This window comes from Pteronotus mesoamericanus, unplaced genomic scaffold (assembly GCF_021234165.1).
Source record: "Pteronotus mesoamericanus isolate MK-2021 breed Mesoamerican mustached bat unplaced genomic scaffold, CSHL_Meso_final scaffold_118, whole genome shotgun sequence".
NCBI lineage: Eukaryota > Metazoa > Chordata > Mammalia > Chiroptera > Mormoopidae > Pteronotus > Pteronotus mesoamericanus.
Genome location: NW_026555301.1, coordinates 11546067 through 11563550, shown reverse-complemented (window position 1 = coordinate 11563550; position 17484 = coordinate 11546067). Strand labels below are relative to the sequence as shown.

The 17484-nt window shown below is 36.7% G+C and overlaps 1 protein-coding gene across 2 annotated transcripts in view; it reads left to right on the top strand.

Moving 5' to 3' along the window:
- RALBP1 (ralA binding protein 1) overlaps nucleotides 1-17484 on the top strand; it is a 59405-nt gene that overhangs the window by 19338 nt on the left and 22583 nt on the right. The window contains exons 1-3 of one of the 2 annotated variants that reach the window (XM_054587359.1): nucleotides 2475-2555; nucleotides 13552-13847; nucleotides 15999-16457. In XM_054587359.1, coding sequence (XP_054443334.1) covers nucleotides 13604-13847; nucleotides 15999-16457 — 703 coding nt within the window. In that variant the 5' untranslated portion in view covers nucleotides 2475-2555; nucleotides 13552-13603. Of the gene's footprint in view, nucleotides 1-2474; nucleotides 2556-13551; nucleotides 13848-15998; nucleotides 16458-17484 lie in introns of those variants that run through there. The other variant, XM_054587358.1, reaches the window with a different exon arrangement.

Here is a 17484-nt window from a genome sequence, read left to right as displayed (position 1 = left end):
CAAACAACCAGATACAGAGTTCAAAAGAATGATTATAAGGATGCTCAAGGAACTTAGAACTTCAAAAGCATGAAAGAGGACATAGAAACCATAAACAAGAACCAATCAGAAATTAAGGATACACAAACTGAAATGAAGAATAATTTACAGAGAATCAACAGTAGAGTAGATGAAGCTGAGAATCAAGTCAGCAATTTGGAATATAAGGAAGCAAAAAAATACCCAACCAGAATAGCAAAAAAGAAAAAAGAATAATAAAAAAAAAAGAGAATAGTGTAAGCAGCCTTTCTCTGGGACAACTTTGAGTATACAAACATTCTCATCATGGGGATGCCAAAAGGAGAAGAGAGAAAGCAAGAAATTGAAAACCTATTTGAAAAAATAATGACAAAACTTTTCTAACCTGGTAAAGGAAATACACATACAAGTCCAGGAAGCTCAGAGAGTCCCAAAGATGAACCCAAAGAGGCTCACACCAAGACACATCATCATTAAAATGCCAAAGGTTAAAAATAAACAGAATCTTAAAAACAGCAAGAGAGAAGCAGTTAGTTACCAACAAGGGAGTTCCTATAAGATTGTTAGCTGATTTCTCAACAAATTTTGTAGGCCAGAAGGGATTGGCAAGAAATATTCAAAGTGAAGAACAACATGGACCTACAACAAAGATTATTCTACCCAGCAAAGCTATCATTTAGAATTGAAGGAAGATAAAGATCTTCCCAGACAAGAAAAAGCTAAAGGAGTTTATCAATACCAAACCAGTATTATATTAAATGTTAAAAGGCCTTGTTTAAGAAGTAGAAGAAAAAAAAAGACCAAAAATATGAACTCAAAATGTCAATAAATATGTAGTTATCAGCAATTAAATCTAAACAAAATAAACAAGAAGAGCAGAAACATTCATAGATACAGAGGTTATTTTTATGGTTGCCAGATTGGAGGGCGTTGGGATGGGTAAAAAAGGTGAACAGATTAAGAATTGCAAATTGGTTGTTACAGAATATGTCATGTGGATATAAAGTACAGGATAGGGAATATAGTAATATTGTAATAACGATGTATGGTGTCAGATGGGTATGAGATGATTGGGATGATCACTTAGTAAGTTATATAACGTCTGATCCCTGGGGAGTACACCTGGAACTAATAATGTTTTATGTCAACTCTAATTGAAAAATAAAAAATGATTAAAAAATAAAAATAAAAATGTATACACAAATACTGCTTACAAAATTTGTCATTCTCAAATTGTAGGTTCATACTTGTAGTGTTTAGTATGTAATATATTAATGAGCTGTATTTGGATTCCCTAATAGCATTTAGATTAGAGACTTTTAATTTACAGATGATTTTAAAAGCGATAAGAATGAGGAAAAATTGCTTCTAGCAACATTGGAAAAGGAAAGTTTGTATTTTTTTTAATGGCTCATGATCTGTATAGTCATCTCTGTATAGCATTTCCTTTTGGGAGATTTAGTGAAATATAGTTTATATTCATTGAAATGCACTGTTTAAGAAATTTTAACAAACGTATAAACACATATATAACCCACATGCTTGTCAAGATACAGGTATCAACTAGAAATGTCTCTCTTGCTACTTTGTACTTCAATCCTGCCTCTTCCCCACACTCCCGCAGCCGTAGTTTTAAATTGTTTTGACAGAGATGAATTTGCCTGTTTTAGAACTTCATACAAAACCTGGGGTGTTCAGCATTTTGGCATCTCTGGCACGCACTGGAAGAAGAGTTGTCTTGGGCTACACATTAAATACACAAACACTAACCAAAACAAAAAAACTTCTAATGTTTTAAGTAAATAAATGATTTTGTGTTGCGCCACATAGTCATCCTGGGCTGTGGGTTGGACACCCTATAAATAGAATTATACTTCGTGTAATTTATTGTGTCTGGGTGTGCTGTCTTAATATTCATCTGTTTTGATATGTATATGAGTAATTTCCTTTTAAAAATGCTAATATTCCATTGATTAATTTGTAGTTTGTTTATACAGTTTCTTGATGGAAATGGCGTTTCTAGCTTTTAGCTGTTTTGAACATAGTCTGATCATAAGTTTTTTTGTGAATATGTTTCCATTTCTTTTGGGTAAATAATTCAGGAGTTGAAGTTGGTAGATCGTATGTGTAAGGGTTTAACTAAAAGATAATGCTTAACACTTTTCTGAAGTGGTTAAGCTTTGTGTTCCCACCAGAAATGTATTAAACCTTGTAGTGCCACACATCATCGCCAACTTTAGGAATTTTCTTTCTGTTTAAATTTTAGCCATTCTAAATGGTGTCTGTTGATAGTTCTTTGTGGTCTTAATTTGCATTTATTTGCTGTTTAGTGATGCAGAGCTTTTTTCATGGACTTATTGACCATTTGTATATTTTCCTTTGTAAATTGTTTACTCAAATATTTTGCTTATTATAGTGTTGGATTATTTGTCTTTTTATTATTGATTTATAGGAGTTCTTCGGTTCTTGAACTGAATACATTCTGGAAGGCTGTCCAAGAAGTGATTTGTTCAAGAACTGAATCATTTTTTTCCCAGGTACCAGCATGAAAAGGGTTGTCGTGTCAAAAAAAGAAATTTTGTTTGACAGCCAAGGTATTTTTTCCATGAAAAACTTGGTTGAGAACCAAATTGTTCAAGATGAGAAATATTCGAGAACTGAGGTTTGACTGCATTCTGGAGATAAATATATCTCAAAGGTGTTCTCCAGGCTTTTTGCTTGACTGTTCATTTTCTTTTATATATATAAAAGTATATATATATATATTTTATTGATTATGCTGTTACAGTTGTCCCATTTTTTTCTCCCCTTTGTTCCCTTCTGCCCTGCACCCCCTTCCTACCAGCATTCAGCCTTCCTTAGTTCATGTCTATGGATTATACATAAAAGTTCTTTAGCTTCTTCATTTCCTGTACTATTCTTAACCTCCCTCTGTCTATTTTGTACCTACTATTTATGCTTCTTATTCCCTGTACCTTTTCCCCCATTCTTCCTCTGTTTCCCCCCCCCCCCCCCAATCTCCATTTCTGTGATTCTGTTCCTGTTTGTTTGCTTAGTTTGTTTTTGGTTTTGTTTTTTTTAGGTTCAATTGTGGATAGTTTTGAGTTTGTTATTTTAGTATTCATAGTTTTGGGTCTTTTTTTTCTTAGCTAAGTCCCTTTAACATTTCGTATAATAAGGGCTTGGTGATGATGAACTCCTTTAACTTGACCTTATCTGGGAAGCACTTTATCTGCCCTTCCATTCTAAATGATAGCTCTGCTGGATAGAGTAATCTCATATGTAGGTCCTTGTCTTTCATGACTTTGAATACTTCTTGCCATCCCCTTCTTGTCTGCAAGGTTTCTTTTGAGAAATCAGCTGACTGTCTTATGGGAACTCCTTTGTAGGTAACTGTCTCCTTTTCTCTTGCTGCTTCTAAGAGTCTCTCCTTGTCTTTAATCTTGGGTAATATAATTATGATGTGCCTTGGTCTGTGCTTCCTTGGGTCCAACTTGTTTGGGACTCTCAGAGCTTCCTGGATCTCCCACAAGTCTACTTCCTTGGACAGATTGGGGAAGTTCTCCTTCATTATTTTTTTCAAATAAGTTTTCAATTTCTTGCTCTTCCTCTTCTCCTTCTGGCACCCCTAGGATTCAGATGTTAGAACGTTTAAAGTTGTCCCAGAAGTTCCTAAGCCTTTCCTCATTTTTTTTTTTTTTGAATTCTTGTTTCTTCATTCTGTTCTGATTGAATGTCTATCTCTTCCCCCTGCTCCCAATTGTTCACTTGAGTCCCAGTTTCCTTCTCTTTACTGTTGGTTCCCTGTATATTTTTCTTTATTTCATTTTGCATAGCCTTCACTTTTTCCTCCATTTTGCGACCATACTCAATCATTTCCGTGAGCATCCTGATTACCAGTCTTTTGAACTGTCCCTCTGATAGGTTGGTTATCTGTTCATTGCTTAGTTCTATTTTTGGAGCTTTGATCTGTTCTTTCATTTGGGCCATATTTCTTTGTCTCAGTGCACCTGTTATGATGGAAGGGGCGGAGCCTTAGGTATTCACTAGGGCAGGGCAATCCAGGTCACTGGGTTGTGCGGGGGAGGGGTCTGAGGGCAACAGTGCCACTTGCTCGGCTCTCTGCTGGTTTTCAGTCACTTCTCCAGCTACCCACAAGCTAATTGGGCCCCTCTGGTGCTGGTTCCCAGGTGTGTGTGTGTGTGTGTGTGTGTGTGTGTGTGTACGTTCTGGGACCCTGTGGGTCTCCCCAGTGTTTTCCTGTGAGGCTGGGAGTTTCTCCCACTGCCACAAGCCCCACCGGTTTTTATAGCTAGAGGTTTTGAGGCTTTATCTTCCCATACTGGAAACTTGGATTGCGTGGTTGGTCTCGCTCCCCCGCTGTTCCTCCCGGTTTATCCATAAGCAAATGTGGGACCTCCAGGTCTGCCAGCTGCTGCCTCCCCGACCTGGTCCTCCAACTGCTGCCTTGCTGCATGTCCTCTCTGCCCCAGCAGCTGTTTCTGCTCCTCCTATCTGTCTGGATGAATGTTTCTTTTTTCATTCCTTGGTTGTTGGACTTCCATACAGTTCAATTTTGTGGCAGTTCTGGTTATTTTTTGTTTTTGAAGTTGTCCTTCTTTTGGTTATGTGAGGAGGCAAAGTATATCTACCTGTGCCTCCATCTTGGCCGAAAGTCTTGACACTTCATTTTCTTAATAGTGTCTTTTAATGAGCAGAAATTTTTACTTTTGATACAAAACTTCTATTTGTTAAGTTTTAATTTTGTAGATAAACCTTTCTGGTTTTATCTGGGAAATTGTTACCGCATGGTCTTAAACATGTGTTTTATTTTAGAAGTTTTGTGGTTTTTAGCTTTTAAGTTTTAGGTTTATGATTTAACATGAATTACATTTTGGGTATGATGTGATGGAAAGGACTGAGCTTCTCCCTCCCACCCCCCACATGGTTATTCAGTACCATTTGTTGAAGACTTTTTTTCCTGCATGAATTCCTTCGGAAATGTTGTTGACAGCTGTCTATATACATTTGGGTCTCTTTCTGAATTTTACTTTGTCCCATTAATCTGTCTATCCTTACTTCAATACCAAACTGTCTTCATTACTATAACTTTTATAACTTAAAAGTTAACTTTTTTTAAAACTTTTTTTAAAAAAAAGTTAAAAGTTAACTTTTTTAACTTAATAACTTTGTTCTTTTTGAAGATGGTTGTAGCTGTCCTAAATTCTTTGCCTCTCTAAAAAATTTAGGGTCAGTTTGTCAATGTCTTTTAAAAGGGTTTTTTTTTAAACCTTACTGATGTATAATTTACATACTATAAAATATACCCAGTGGAAAGTATAGTTCTTAGTGTTTTGACAATTGTGTATACCTATGAAACCACCACCACAATCATAATATAGAACATTTTGTGATGCCAGAGTTTCTTTAATGCTCCTTTGCAGTCACTTTACTAGCTGGCCACATGTGGTTCAACAGTACCACTGATTGTCTTTCTACAGATTATTTTTGCTAGTTCTGGAATTCTATATACATGGGCTTGTACAGTGTGAATTTAAGGTGTCTGGATTTTTTCTGCTCATTATTGTTTTTGAGACTCTTCTACATTGTCATTTCCACTTTATTGCTGAGCAGTATTCCATTATTAGGATATACGATAATATATGCTATTTGCTTGTTGACAGGTATTTGGATTATTTCCAGTTTTTGTCTATTGTGAATAAAGATATTATAAACTTTCATTGACAAGTCTTTAGGTAGATTTAGATTTTCATTTCTCTTGAGTAAATACCTGGGGGTGGAATTGTTAGGTGACGTGTGTATATTAATTTTATAAGAAACTTAAACACTTTTCAAAAGTGTTTGTGCAGTTTTACATTCCCACCACCAACAGATGAGGATACCAGTTGCTTCACATCCCAACCAACACTTGGCATTGTCACTGCCTTTTAAAAACATTTTATTGATTTTTATTTTATTAATATTTATTGACTTGAAAGAAAGAGCAACATCAATTTGCTTTTCCATTTGTTTATGCATTCATGGGGGTGATTCTTGTATGTGCCCTGATTGGGACTCAAACCTGCAACCTTAGCTTATTGGATGATGCTCTAACCAACTGAGCTACCCAGCCAGGGCTGTCTTTAATTTTACTAATTGTAGTAGGTGTGTATAGTGGTATTTTTTCTTTTAATTTGCATTTCCCTAAGAAGTAAGGATTTTGAGCATTGCTTTCATGTGCTTTTTGACTGTTTTCTTGGGTGAAGTTTTCATTCATATTGTTTATTGTTTTTTGAGTTGTCTTACTGATTATAAGATACATACATATTTTACATATGTCTTATATGTGTTACTGTCAGTATTTAGCTAGATGTTAATAAAAGAAAGGGGAGCAAAAGAAACTAGATGTTGAGTTTAGTAAAACTGGGGAGCATGAGCCTGTTTGCTTCACCAGGAAGCTACAACTTCACACCCAGGGGATTATAGGATTGCTCTGCCAACGAGATTAACACTTCTTCCTTCCTCTCTTCAGTACTAGGTTGCCAGGTGGGAGCTGGGGAAGGCTGGCACACGCACTGTTATAGAAGTCAGAATGGATCCGGGTGAGGTGTTGGACCATAGAGGCCTGTCAGTCTAACTAGGGGATGTAGACCTATCAAAAGCTCACAGAAACTTGGGAAGCTCATTGGCCAGTTTGAAAAAGCTTCTGGTCTTTTCCAAGCCCAAACTTCTATAATCTCAGGGGAGCAAAGGAGCTTTCTGTCTCTCATTTTCCCTTTCTCTCGGTCGTGACCTGCACTTGCCCTGTTCATTTGTGTGTTCTCTTTTGCTTGGGAGCATGCAACCATGTAGGTCTAGAAGCTGTTAGGGCCCACAGCAGACTGCATGGGCTCTGAAGAACTAAGCTTTAGTATGAAAATCTCTGGACACTGGGTTTTGCTTTGGTTTTGCTGAGGACAAGGGTGGATTTTTCCATGGGGGGGATGGACAGAGATGGGAAATTGGAAATCTCTGGGGCAGCTTCTATTGCCACCGAAATAAACCATACCACACCACAGTCTCCTGTGCATGGGCCTTTGGAATGCTGTCCTCACGATGCCGTGGAAAAGCCTGTTTTTGACCAACAACATGTGTCTTATATATCAATGATATATACTGATACACACTTTTTTCCTAAAGAAAATGAGTTGTTGGCTATATGTATTACAGATATTTTTATCAAGTATGTGGCTTGCCATTTAATTTTTCTAATTTAGTTTTCTTGCAAAGAGGAGAAGTTTTAAATTGTGATGAAAACCAGTTTATCAATTCGCTCTTTTATGGTCTGTGCTTTTAGTGTCCTAGCTGATATATATTTTGCCTATATTTGTCTGCTTGTTCTGTTGTTTACTGAGGAAGGAATACTGTCATAATGATAATTGGGGATTTGTCTTTATTTTTGTCGATTTTTGCTTCATGTAGTTGAAGCAGTTATTAGGCATGTACACATGAAGAATTATGTTTGTTATGATTGTAAGAATATCCTTTATTTCTGACACCCCTTGTCTTGAAGTCTGCTTTGTCTGATACTATAGTCACTCACCTTTCTTATGATATATCTTCGTGTGGTATTTCTTTTCATTTGCTTTTAACTTTTCTGTGTAGTATTTATATTTAAAGCACATTTCTTGTAAACAACATCGCTGAATCTTGCTTTTTAATTCAGTACGATTATCTCCTTTTTAATGGGAATGCTTACTTCATTACATTTAATATAATTTGTAGGCTCTAATTTTACTGTATTGTGATTTCTTTGTATGTAATTGGTCTTCTGTTTTTTTCCTCTTTTGTTTCTGGCTTATCATGTGGTCTCCACTGACACTGAGATGGGGGTGACCTCATTACCACTGGGTGATGGTGAAAATCCTGACTTGGCACTTGGCCTCTTCAGACCTCCCAGCAGGAAAAGAACAGGGTGCCTTGTTGCTTCTGGGATGGGGGTGGAAGTCCAGATTCTCCAGTCTCCACTGTAGTCTCCACTGATACCCCTGCATGAAAAGGGGACTTAATACCATATAGCAAATGTGAAAAGCCCAGCTCCCTACCAGGCCTTCCCAGACACCACTCCCCACCCCCGCCCCCACCAAGGGATTTTTTGAGGCACCTCATGAGGGTGCAAATCTACGTTCCTCCTTACTGGTGCAAATGGAGATGAGGCCATAGATTTTCCTGTGGTATTCAGCTGGAGTACACCATTATTGTCTAAAGTTTTGTCTTGGAGGGAGGAGGCTTTTGTTCTTGTTGCTGCTTTATCTGTACCCATCTGGGTTTCTAGCTTCCTGAACTCCATGTCTGTGATGCAGAGGCAAAAAGAAAACTCTGGGAAGTCAAAACTATGTTCCTGGGACTATGCGGTCTCCAGCCTGTCTGCCTTTTTCTCCCTACCTGTCAGTCTGTGTTTTGTTGTTTTGTTTTTTAAAAAATCTGATACCCAGGATTTTTAATTATACTTATCAGGAGGAATACGGATAAATATTCTTCCTTCAAAATGTGGACATATTTACAGCAGTTCTCTTTTCTACCATATGAGGCCTCTCTCTTCTGCACGTTTATTCAGTGAAATTTAGGCCTGTGATAGCTCCCCAGTGCTCAAAAGTATGTCCTAATGCAAATACATTGTTGTTTCTTATTAAGTCATCCTACATTCAGGCTTTCACTCCTTCATATCTGCTTTTAGCTGCTCCTGCTTCTGCTCATTCATAACTATAGATTAATCAAGTCAACAATATTTCTTTAAAATAGTTTTTGCAAGATAATTTACTAAGCGCTTTATATACAAAGTTTCATTAGTCTACTATGGAAGCTTCATTAGTCTAGTATGGAAACTGAATAACGATGCCAGTGAACTAGGAGAACATATGCATGTGCATGTAACTTACAGAATGCTGTAAGGACACAGAGAGAATGACCAGAATTCGTCTGGCATTTTGTTGTTCACGCTCCTGCCCTTACCCCTTGTAGTCCCAGTTTTGTCACTTTCTGGCTTTGGAATTTGTCTTTGACTCCCACTTCAAGTCCAGACTCTTCAGCTTGGCATTTAGTTGGCATCCAGTTCAGAATCTACCTTGTCTTTCAATATCTTTTTCATTGCTCCTTTGCAGAAACTGTTCTGATCAGACCAGTCTTCTTGCCATTCTCATAATAAGCCCCTATTCTCTTTGTTTGAGTCTTTAACTGCGCTGTTCCTCCTGGCATAAATGTACTTACTCTCTTTTGTGTGTATATACATAAAGGGCAACTTAGTGGAAAGGATGTGTTTCAAGTCAAACAGATCCCGTTTTTACCTTTTACTTGATATGTGACTTAGGGTAAGTTATTTCAGTTCTCTGAGCCTTAGTTCCAGTGTTTATAAACATGGAAAAAGATTAGCTTTCTTACTAGTATGTGCTAAGGTTACTTAATATATGTAAAAGTTCATGAAGCTACAGGAACTCAAAATTTGGGTTCCTTTCCTTTGTTTATTTAATTCAAGTTTAAGGCTACAAGCCAGGTTCCTTTCTTCTTATCTTTGTCTCAGCAGCAGTATGCAATATGTTGAGAACATAGAAGAACTTATTATAGTTGATTAAATAAATATTTGAGCCCTGACTGGTATGGCTCAGTTGACTGGGCATCGTCTGCAATGTGAAAGGTAACCAGTTCAATTCCTGGTCAGGCCCCACGCCTGGGTTGTGAGTTCAGTCCCTGGTTGGAGTGTGTACAGGAGGCAGCGGATCGATATATCTCTCTCACATTGATGTTTCTCTCCCTCTCTTTTCTCTCTCCCTTCCCCTTTCTCTCAAAATAAATAAAATCTTTTAGAAAGAAAGAGAACTTTCTGTATGTCCTGTGTTGTATTTAATGCTGGAGTTCACAGATTATTATATAAGACAGACATAATCATAGGTATTTAAATCATGGCATGGTACATGTACTGTGGAGGTGTGTCCAGGAGATTCTGGGAGGATGGAAAAGGAGTATCTATGGCTTAGACTGGACAGAGTGGGTCATGAGGGAGGATTCCTGGAGGAAGTGTTGCTGGTACTTAATCTTTTTTTTTTTTTTGTACAGCATTATTGAGGTATAATTTATATACTGTAAGTTTTACCTAATTAAATATATAATTCAACAATTTTTAGTAAATATATAGGTTTATGTAACCATCACCACAGTCCAAATCTAGAACACTTCCATTTATTCCAAAGAGCTTCTATGTGCACATTTGCAGGCTTAATATAAAAGGATGAGTATGAATTAGTTACATAGAAACACTGGAAGAAAGGTTGGGTTCCAAAGCAAAGTCAGAGAAGCATGAAACAAAGTAGATCATTGTGGATGGGATGCCTGTAAGCATTTTATTTCTTAGTATAAAGCTGTGCTCCTTTGGTGCAGCTCTTTTTTTGTTTTCTACGTCCTTAGAGCTCAGTTTTGTCACCTGTAATGTGTAACTATTAATGCTGGTTGGACTCAAGCTTCCTTTGCACTCTCAAATCATATGATTGTCAAAATTTAGGATGCCTTTAGTTAAAGGAAAAACAGAAGTGCTGTTTTTATAATGATAGCCAAAAATCAGGGTCCATCAAGAAAAGCAGAAGAAATAATAGTGATGCTTGTGGATCCTTTAATAGAACTCTTAGCAGAAAAGTAAAAAGAAAAGTTAGATTACTTACAATCTTAGAATTCAGAGATAATGATTATTGATGTTTTTTATGATTTTTTGCATATATTTGTATATTTAAAAATTACTAGTGTGCTGTAAATAAGATTGTTTTTCCCACATTATTATATACTGTCAAAAACATGATTTTTAATACTGCATGATTTTTATAAGATTAAAACAATGGTTTTCATTTTTTTAAGTTTTAATTATTTTTAAAGAGAGAAGGGAAGGAGAAACAGGAAAAGAAACATTGATGTGAGAGAGGAAATAGTGATCCTCCCACGTGGGAGTTTACTCCCAACCAGGGATTAAACCTGCAACCCAGGACATAACCTGATCGGAAGTAGTTGCTTTGCCGTATGACATACAACCGACTGAGCTACACCAGTCAAGGCATGGCCTGTTCATTTTTAAAAATGGTAATAAAAGTAATACAGGGACATTGTAAGGTTCATACTTTAAGGGATAAAATGGAAATTAAAAAAAAAAGTCTTTCTCATCCTCCCCTATTACTACTTAACAGTGGTTAACTGTTTCTCATATGCTTTCAGAAAGTATGTATGTGATGTTATTTCCAGCAGGGATGTTCCAACCTTTTGGTGTGTCTGTGCCACACTGGAAGAAGAAGATTTAATATGTGTCTTGGGCCACACATTAAATACACAAACACTTACCAAAACAAATAAAATAAAAATTCTAAATATTTTAAGTAAGTTTACCATTCTGTGTTGGGCTGCATTCACAGCCATCCTGGGCTGCAGGGAGCCTGTGGCCACAGGTTGGACACCCCATAGGTTAATTTATCTATTGATCCTGTCAACTCATGGTCATTGACACCAGTTTAACGCCAACGGGAATCCACAGTCTGGGGTGCAGTGTGAAGGAAACTCTGTTCAGTGCAAACAGCTCAGTAGTGTTACAGCTCAGTTAGGAAGCAGCATGGCTGTGAGGCTGCCCTGCTAGACAACTCTGCTTTGCTCAGCTGGGCACCTGTCTGCTCTGCTGTGCCTGCTCTTCTCTGCTCTGGGGAGATGTTGCCAGAAAACAGTCTTAAGTTTTCAGTGGAAAGTGGGCTACCCTGAGTCAGAGGGGAGTGGGTTAGATAGAAGTCCCCACCCCCTGGTCCCTGATTAATCAGTCTTCATGCAAACGACTCCAAACAGCATGGTTCTGGTCAGTCAGAACAGAGCCTCTCTAACTGATTGGTGACACTGATGGGGGGATGTAGGTGCACATCTCCTATCGGACGGGGAAAGCCTCACTTCTGTTGCTTGTAATGGGATTCCAGGAACTCATTTATAAGGGCTGGCTCAGATGGCAGAAGCATAGTGCAGGCAGGCAGTCCTGTGTGGACGCAGGTAGTGAGTGTACTGCAGGCTTCTCAAAGAGTGCAGTTTGTGTGAAAGGTCCCTGTGTAGAAGTGTCCACTATGTTCTGTTTTTTTAAAATTTAAGACCAGTTAGCTTTTCTTAGTAGATATCTTCTTTCTTAGGGTCCACAATTGTCATTTAGATTATTTTGTTTTTACTATTACAGTGCTGAAATGAAAATTTTCATGTGTGCGTTTTTGAACTCTTAAAAGTATACCTGAAAGATAAATTTCTAAAAAGAATTCCTGGGTCAAAGAGAGTACATTTAAAATTTTGATAGATACTACCAAATTGCTTTTTAAAAAAGGTTGTATTTATTTATACTTCTCCCATTAGTAGATGTTCTCATGAGTCCTTCTTAGCTCACATCCTTACCAACACTGGATAGTATACACCTGTTGTGTTCTTTGTCAGTTTGATGTTAAGAAATGGTAACTTATATTAATTTGTTTTAAAAATTATAGCTGTAATTGAACATTATTTTGTATAGATATTGGTCACTTTTCCATGACTAATATTTTTCCATGACTTATGCTTGTTCACATCCTTTGTGTAGGTCTCTTATATTTTAATTGATTTAGAAGTGTTTTTTAAAGAAATTAGCTCTCTCACAGTTTACAAATTTTTTTTTCATATTTGCTTGTTTTTTGACTATATTTATGATCAGATTTATCAGTCATTTATGGCTTGTGGCATTTAAAAATTGCAAAATAACCTGAAAAGTGAGTGCAAAGAGAAATAAGTGATTCCAATAGTATTTCAACTGAATATCAGGAGAAGTAATGCAAGTAACTTATGAACACAGCACTTGACTATGTATTTTCCATCTAATGAAGAAAAAAATGCAAACAGACCTTGACTTCTTGTTACCCTTTGTCTTTTGTAGTGTCCATTCTAGTGAAACTATTTGTGTGCATTTTATGATTGAGCAAATGAGGCAGTTGCAGTGCAAAGTAAAAGTTATTATCAACACATAACTAGTTGCTTGCGACATAGAACTACAATTAATGACCTACAATTGTGTCAATCATGAAATCATTTAAACTGTATTGTAAATTTTAATTTTGGTACTGAACTATTTATGTGTAGTTACATAAATAGTCTTTGTAATTTATTATTTATAGTGGCTTGGCCATAGCTTAAAGAAAAACAGTAATATTTTAAATTGTATAGCAATCAAAATGAAGCCTTTTACGGTAGTGAGTTTTTTTCTTTTAAAGGAACTCTATTCTACTTTGAGTACTCTAACTCTGATTTCCATTTGGTTTATTTTTCTAATATTTGAAGATCCCAGGGTTTCCAGCTTGTGAGAACTGTATGTATGATGCATGGAATGTAACTTCAGATGATAAAATGAAAGCATCTTTTTAAAGGAGGCTAACAAAAAAGTACTTTTGATTTGTAGGTGTAAGATTAATTGCCATGTTGTATGTGTGTGGTGCTTTGTGTTTTGATGACTCTGATGATCTTTTTTCCTTGGTGCAGGTGTAATGGATAGGTAACAGAGAAGCCCTTGGCACTGTCTCAAGGAGGCAAAATGACGGAGTGCTTCCTGCCCCCCACCAGCAGCCCCAGTGAACATCGCAGGGTGGAGCATGGCAGTGGTCTTACCAGAACCCCTAGCTCTGAGGAAATCAGCCCTACTAAATTTCCTGGATTGTACCGCACTGGCGAGCCCTCGCCGCCACATGACAGCCTCCATGAGCCTCCTGATATAGTGTCTGATGATGAAAAAGACTATGGGAAGAAAAAAGGAAAATTTAAGAAAAAGGAAAAAAGGAGTAAGTGGCATTTTTCTCTATGGTTTTGATATATTTTAGATAAACTACTCTAATCACATGTGCCTGCTATCTTTTGGAAATATGTCTAGTCAACGACTCCTTGTTTGACATTTTTTTGTTCTTTATTTTTCAAGGTCTCAAATTTTGTATACTAGAGTTATATTTTAGGGTCTTAATTTTACCAAAAAAAAAAAAAAAAAGCAAAAAAGTTGAACTTCCAGAAATGGTAAAGTTTTCTGGTGGAAATTTCTTAAAGTAGTCATTTAAAATAATATATAAAAAGTAGAAATTGGAATTTTGCCCTTATAGAATTTTACTTTTTGGTTAGGTTGTGCAGGCAGTTCAAGTACACATTATTGGAACTATGATAAAAGTACCATAGTTTGCTCTGTATAATGCACCCTTTTTTGCCCAAATTTTTGAGGGAAAAATAAGGTTGCACATTATACATGGGTAGTATGAATTCCATATCTATATAAATGTTTTTAACTCTTTTATTTATGCTTATGCATTTAAAGTGTAATTCTGGAAAGCAGTAACCATACCCGTATCCAAAATCATAGCCTGGAATATGAAAATTGGTTTTATTTCTAAATATAAATAAATAAATTTAAAAAATTGTATTACAAAATTAAAATGAAAGATTCCTTTCATGAAAGTTTGGGCCAAAAATGTGGGTGCGCATTGTATACAGCAGAATACGGTAGTTACTCATTTGTTGTAAGCAAATGCCATGAGACATTTATTTACAGTCCATATCTGGTAGGTAGGATGAATTGTTTTAAGCATTGGTCTTTAGTACATTAAAAGCAAATCAACTGAGTTAAGGATTCCTTTTTCTTTTTTTTATTTTGAGTTTCATGGTATTTTTAAGTTAATTTATTTTTGAGGCCGATAGAATGCACACACAGATTGTGTACAACTTAATCAGTTATCACAGAATGGATGCTTCTTTGTAACTACTGCAAGAATCTGGAAATGGAGCTTTATGAGCACTTAGAAATTCCCTTTATTGGCCTTGTACAGGGAATCACCCTGCTCTTCCAGAGGTATACTTTTTTCAGCATAGCTTGATAATGCCTAGTTTTGCATTTATGTAAATAGAAGCAGAGTATCTTTTATGTCGTTTCTTTTGCCCAGTATTATGTTTGTTAAATTCACACGTGTTACTTCATGCAGTAGTATTTTGTTCATTTGCATTGCATTAATATACTAGAAATACTAGAATTTATTTATTCATTCTTGTGTTACTTTTGGGTGGTTTTCAGTTTGTGACTGTCATGAAGGGTGCTTCTGTAAACATCATTGTACCTGATTATGCATTTCTCTTATGTATATGCTTAGGAGTAGTACTGCTCACTCATAGGCCATGCTTATTTTATTCAGCATTAGTAGATCTTGTAAAACAGTTTCCCAAAGTGGTTATATCAGCTTACACTCCCACCAGCAGTGTCTGAGAACTGAAGCTGCTATGCATCATGGTAGTATGCCCTTAAAATTTCTCCCATTCTGGCCCTGGCCTGTGTGACTCAGTGGATTGAGCACCCGCCTGTGAACCAAAAGGTTGCTGATTCGATTCTGGTCAGAGCACATGCCTGGGTTGCAGTCCATGTCCCCAGTTGGGGGCTTGCAAGACGCAACTTACCGATATTTCTCTCTCTCCTTTCCTCTCTCTAACAGCAAGGAGAAAATGTCCAGAACAACCTTACATTTCCTGTCATGGTTTGAAATTGACTCAAATCACAGGGGCAAAGGATGAAAAAAACCTAGGTTAAGTAAGTTCAGATGATGAAAGAATGCTTCATTTTATAGAATGAGGGATTCTTTCCCTTAGCTCTCTGTACAGAACTTGTCTTGTGTACTTGTAATACTTAGTTTGCCAAAATCCCACTAGGGCACATATACAATAAAACCAAACTAGCTCTCTCTGTGTTGCCCTCTTGCGGTCAGGAGAAGATGTCACTGCAACATCTTTCAATGGAAAGGAAACCCATTTTTTGTTGGTAGTGAGAACCAAGGAGTGGTTGGCCATGATGTGAAATGCAAGGTAGCTAGTGCCAGCTGGCATTTTTTGTCCTGTATTTAAAAAGCATATGAACAATTTGACATTAAACAAACATATAGCTGACACTCTCCACATTTGTTTTACAGCTGAAGGCTATGCTGCCTTTCAGGAGGATAGCTCTGGAGATGAAGCAGAAAGTCCTTCCAAAATGAAGAGATCCAAGGGAATCCATGTTTTCAAGAAGCCCAGCTTTTCTAAAAAGAAAGAGAAGGATTTTAAAATAAAAGAGAAACCCAAAGAGGAAAAACATAAAGAAGAAAAGCACAAAGAAGAAAAACATAAAGAGAAGAAGTCAAAAGACTTGACAGCAGCTGATGTTGTTAAACAGTGGAAGGAAAAGAAGAAAAAGAAGAAGCCAATTCAGGAGCCAGAGGTGCCTCAGATTGATGTTCCAAATCTCAAACCCATTTTTGGAATTCCTTTGGCTGATGCAGCAGAGAGGACCATGATGTATGATGGTATTCGACTGCCGGCAGTTTTCCGTGAATGTGTAGATTATGTAGAAAAGTATGGCATGAAGTGTGAAGGCATCTACAGAGTTTCAGGTATTGGGGACATGGACTTGATGGTTTTTAAAAATTAACTTCACTTGTATATTTTTTGTTTGTATATTTTTAAAAATTAAATTTATTGGGATGACACTGGTTAATAAAATAACATAGGTTTCAAGTGTACCATTCTATGATACATTTTTCAAAGGAAGGACAAATATTAACTTGTGAGGAAAATTGTGACAGGGCTTACTCATTTCCTTGATTCTTCCATTTGAATAAAAATCCCCCACTCTGTGTGTGTGTGTGTGTGTGTGTGTGTGTGTGTGTGTGCGCGTGCGTGTATTGGCAGTTTGATTTTACTATGATACTCCTTTTCATTAGGAGGATTTACATATGAGTCGATCGCAGCTTGCAGCAGCCTGGAATGAAAAGAAGTTTGGGTGCGCTCAAACCCTGCTTTATCCTTCTCGCCTTCCCTCTCTGAGCAGGGGCTCAGTGTTGTGAGGGGGTTCAGTGGGAAAAGGCAGCACATTTGGGCTATGGATTCTTCTTGGCCAAGGGACAAATTTCTTGGCACATTTATGTCATGTATTTCCTGTTAGTTAAGGGACATGAAATGTTATTTGCTAAATAGTTAGGCCCCAAATGTGAATGCTTCTGTCAGTATGTGCAGCTATCAGTGAAATTGATTTTCCATTTTTCTCTGTTGCATATGTATGAAATTTAAAATTTCATACTTGGCAAGAATGTAATTCATATTGAGTGTCTGAAATCAAGTAGAATGTATACTGTTTAAAGTAAAAGAATTTCATATAAACCACTGTGACTTTTGTGTTGGTATAGTATGTAAATCCTGACCTGTGGCCACGTGTGTGTAAGCATTACATTCCCATAATTCGATTTCTTGGTACTAGAGATTTATTTTATAAAATTTATTGCTAGTCACATTTTTATGAATTAGCAATACACATTTAGAATATATGAAGAAATTAGACTTATTTTTTTCCAGTTAATTCGTTCACATACATTTCTAGAAGATAGATTTGATATTTAAGTTTTGTTGTAAAAGGGCAGACAT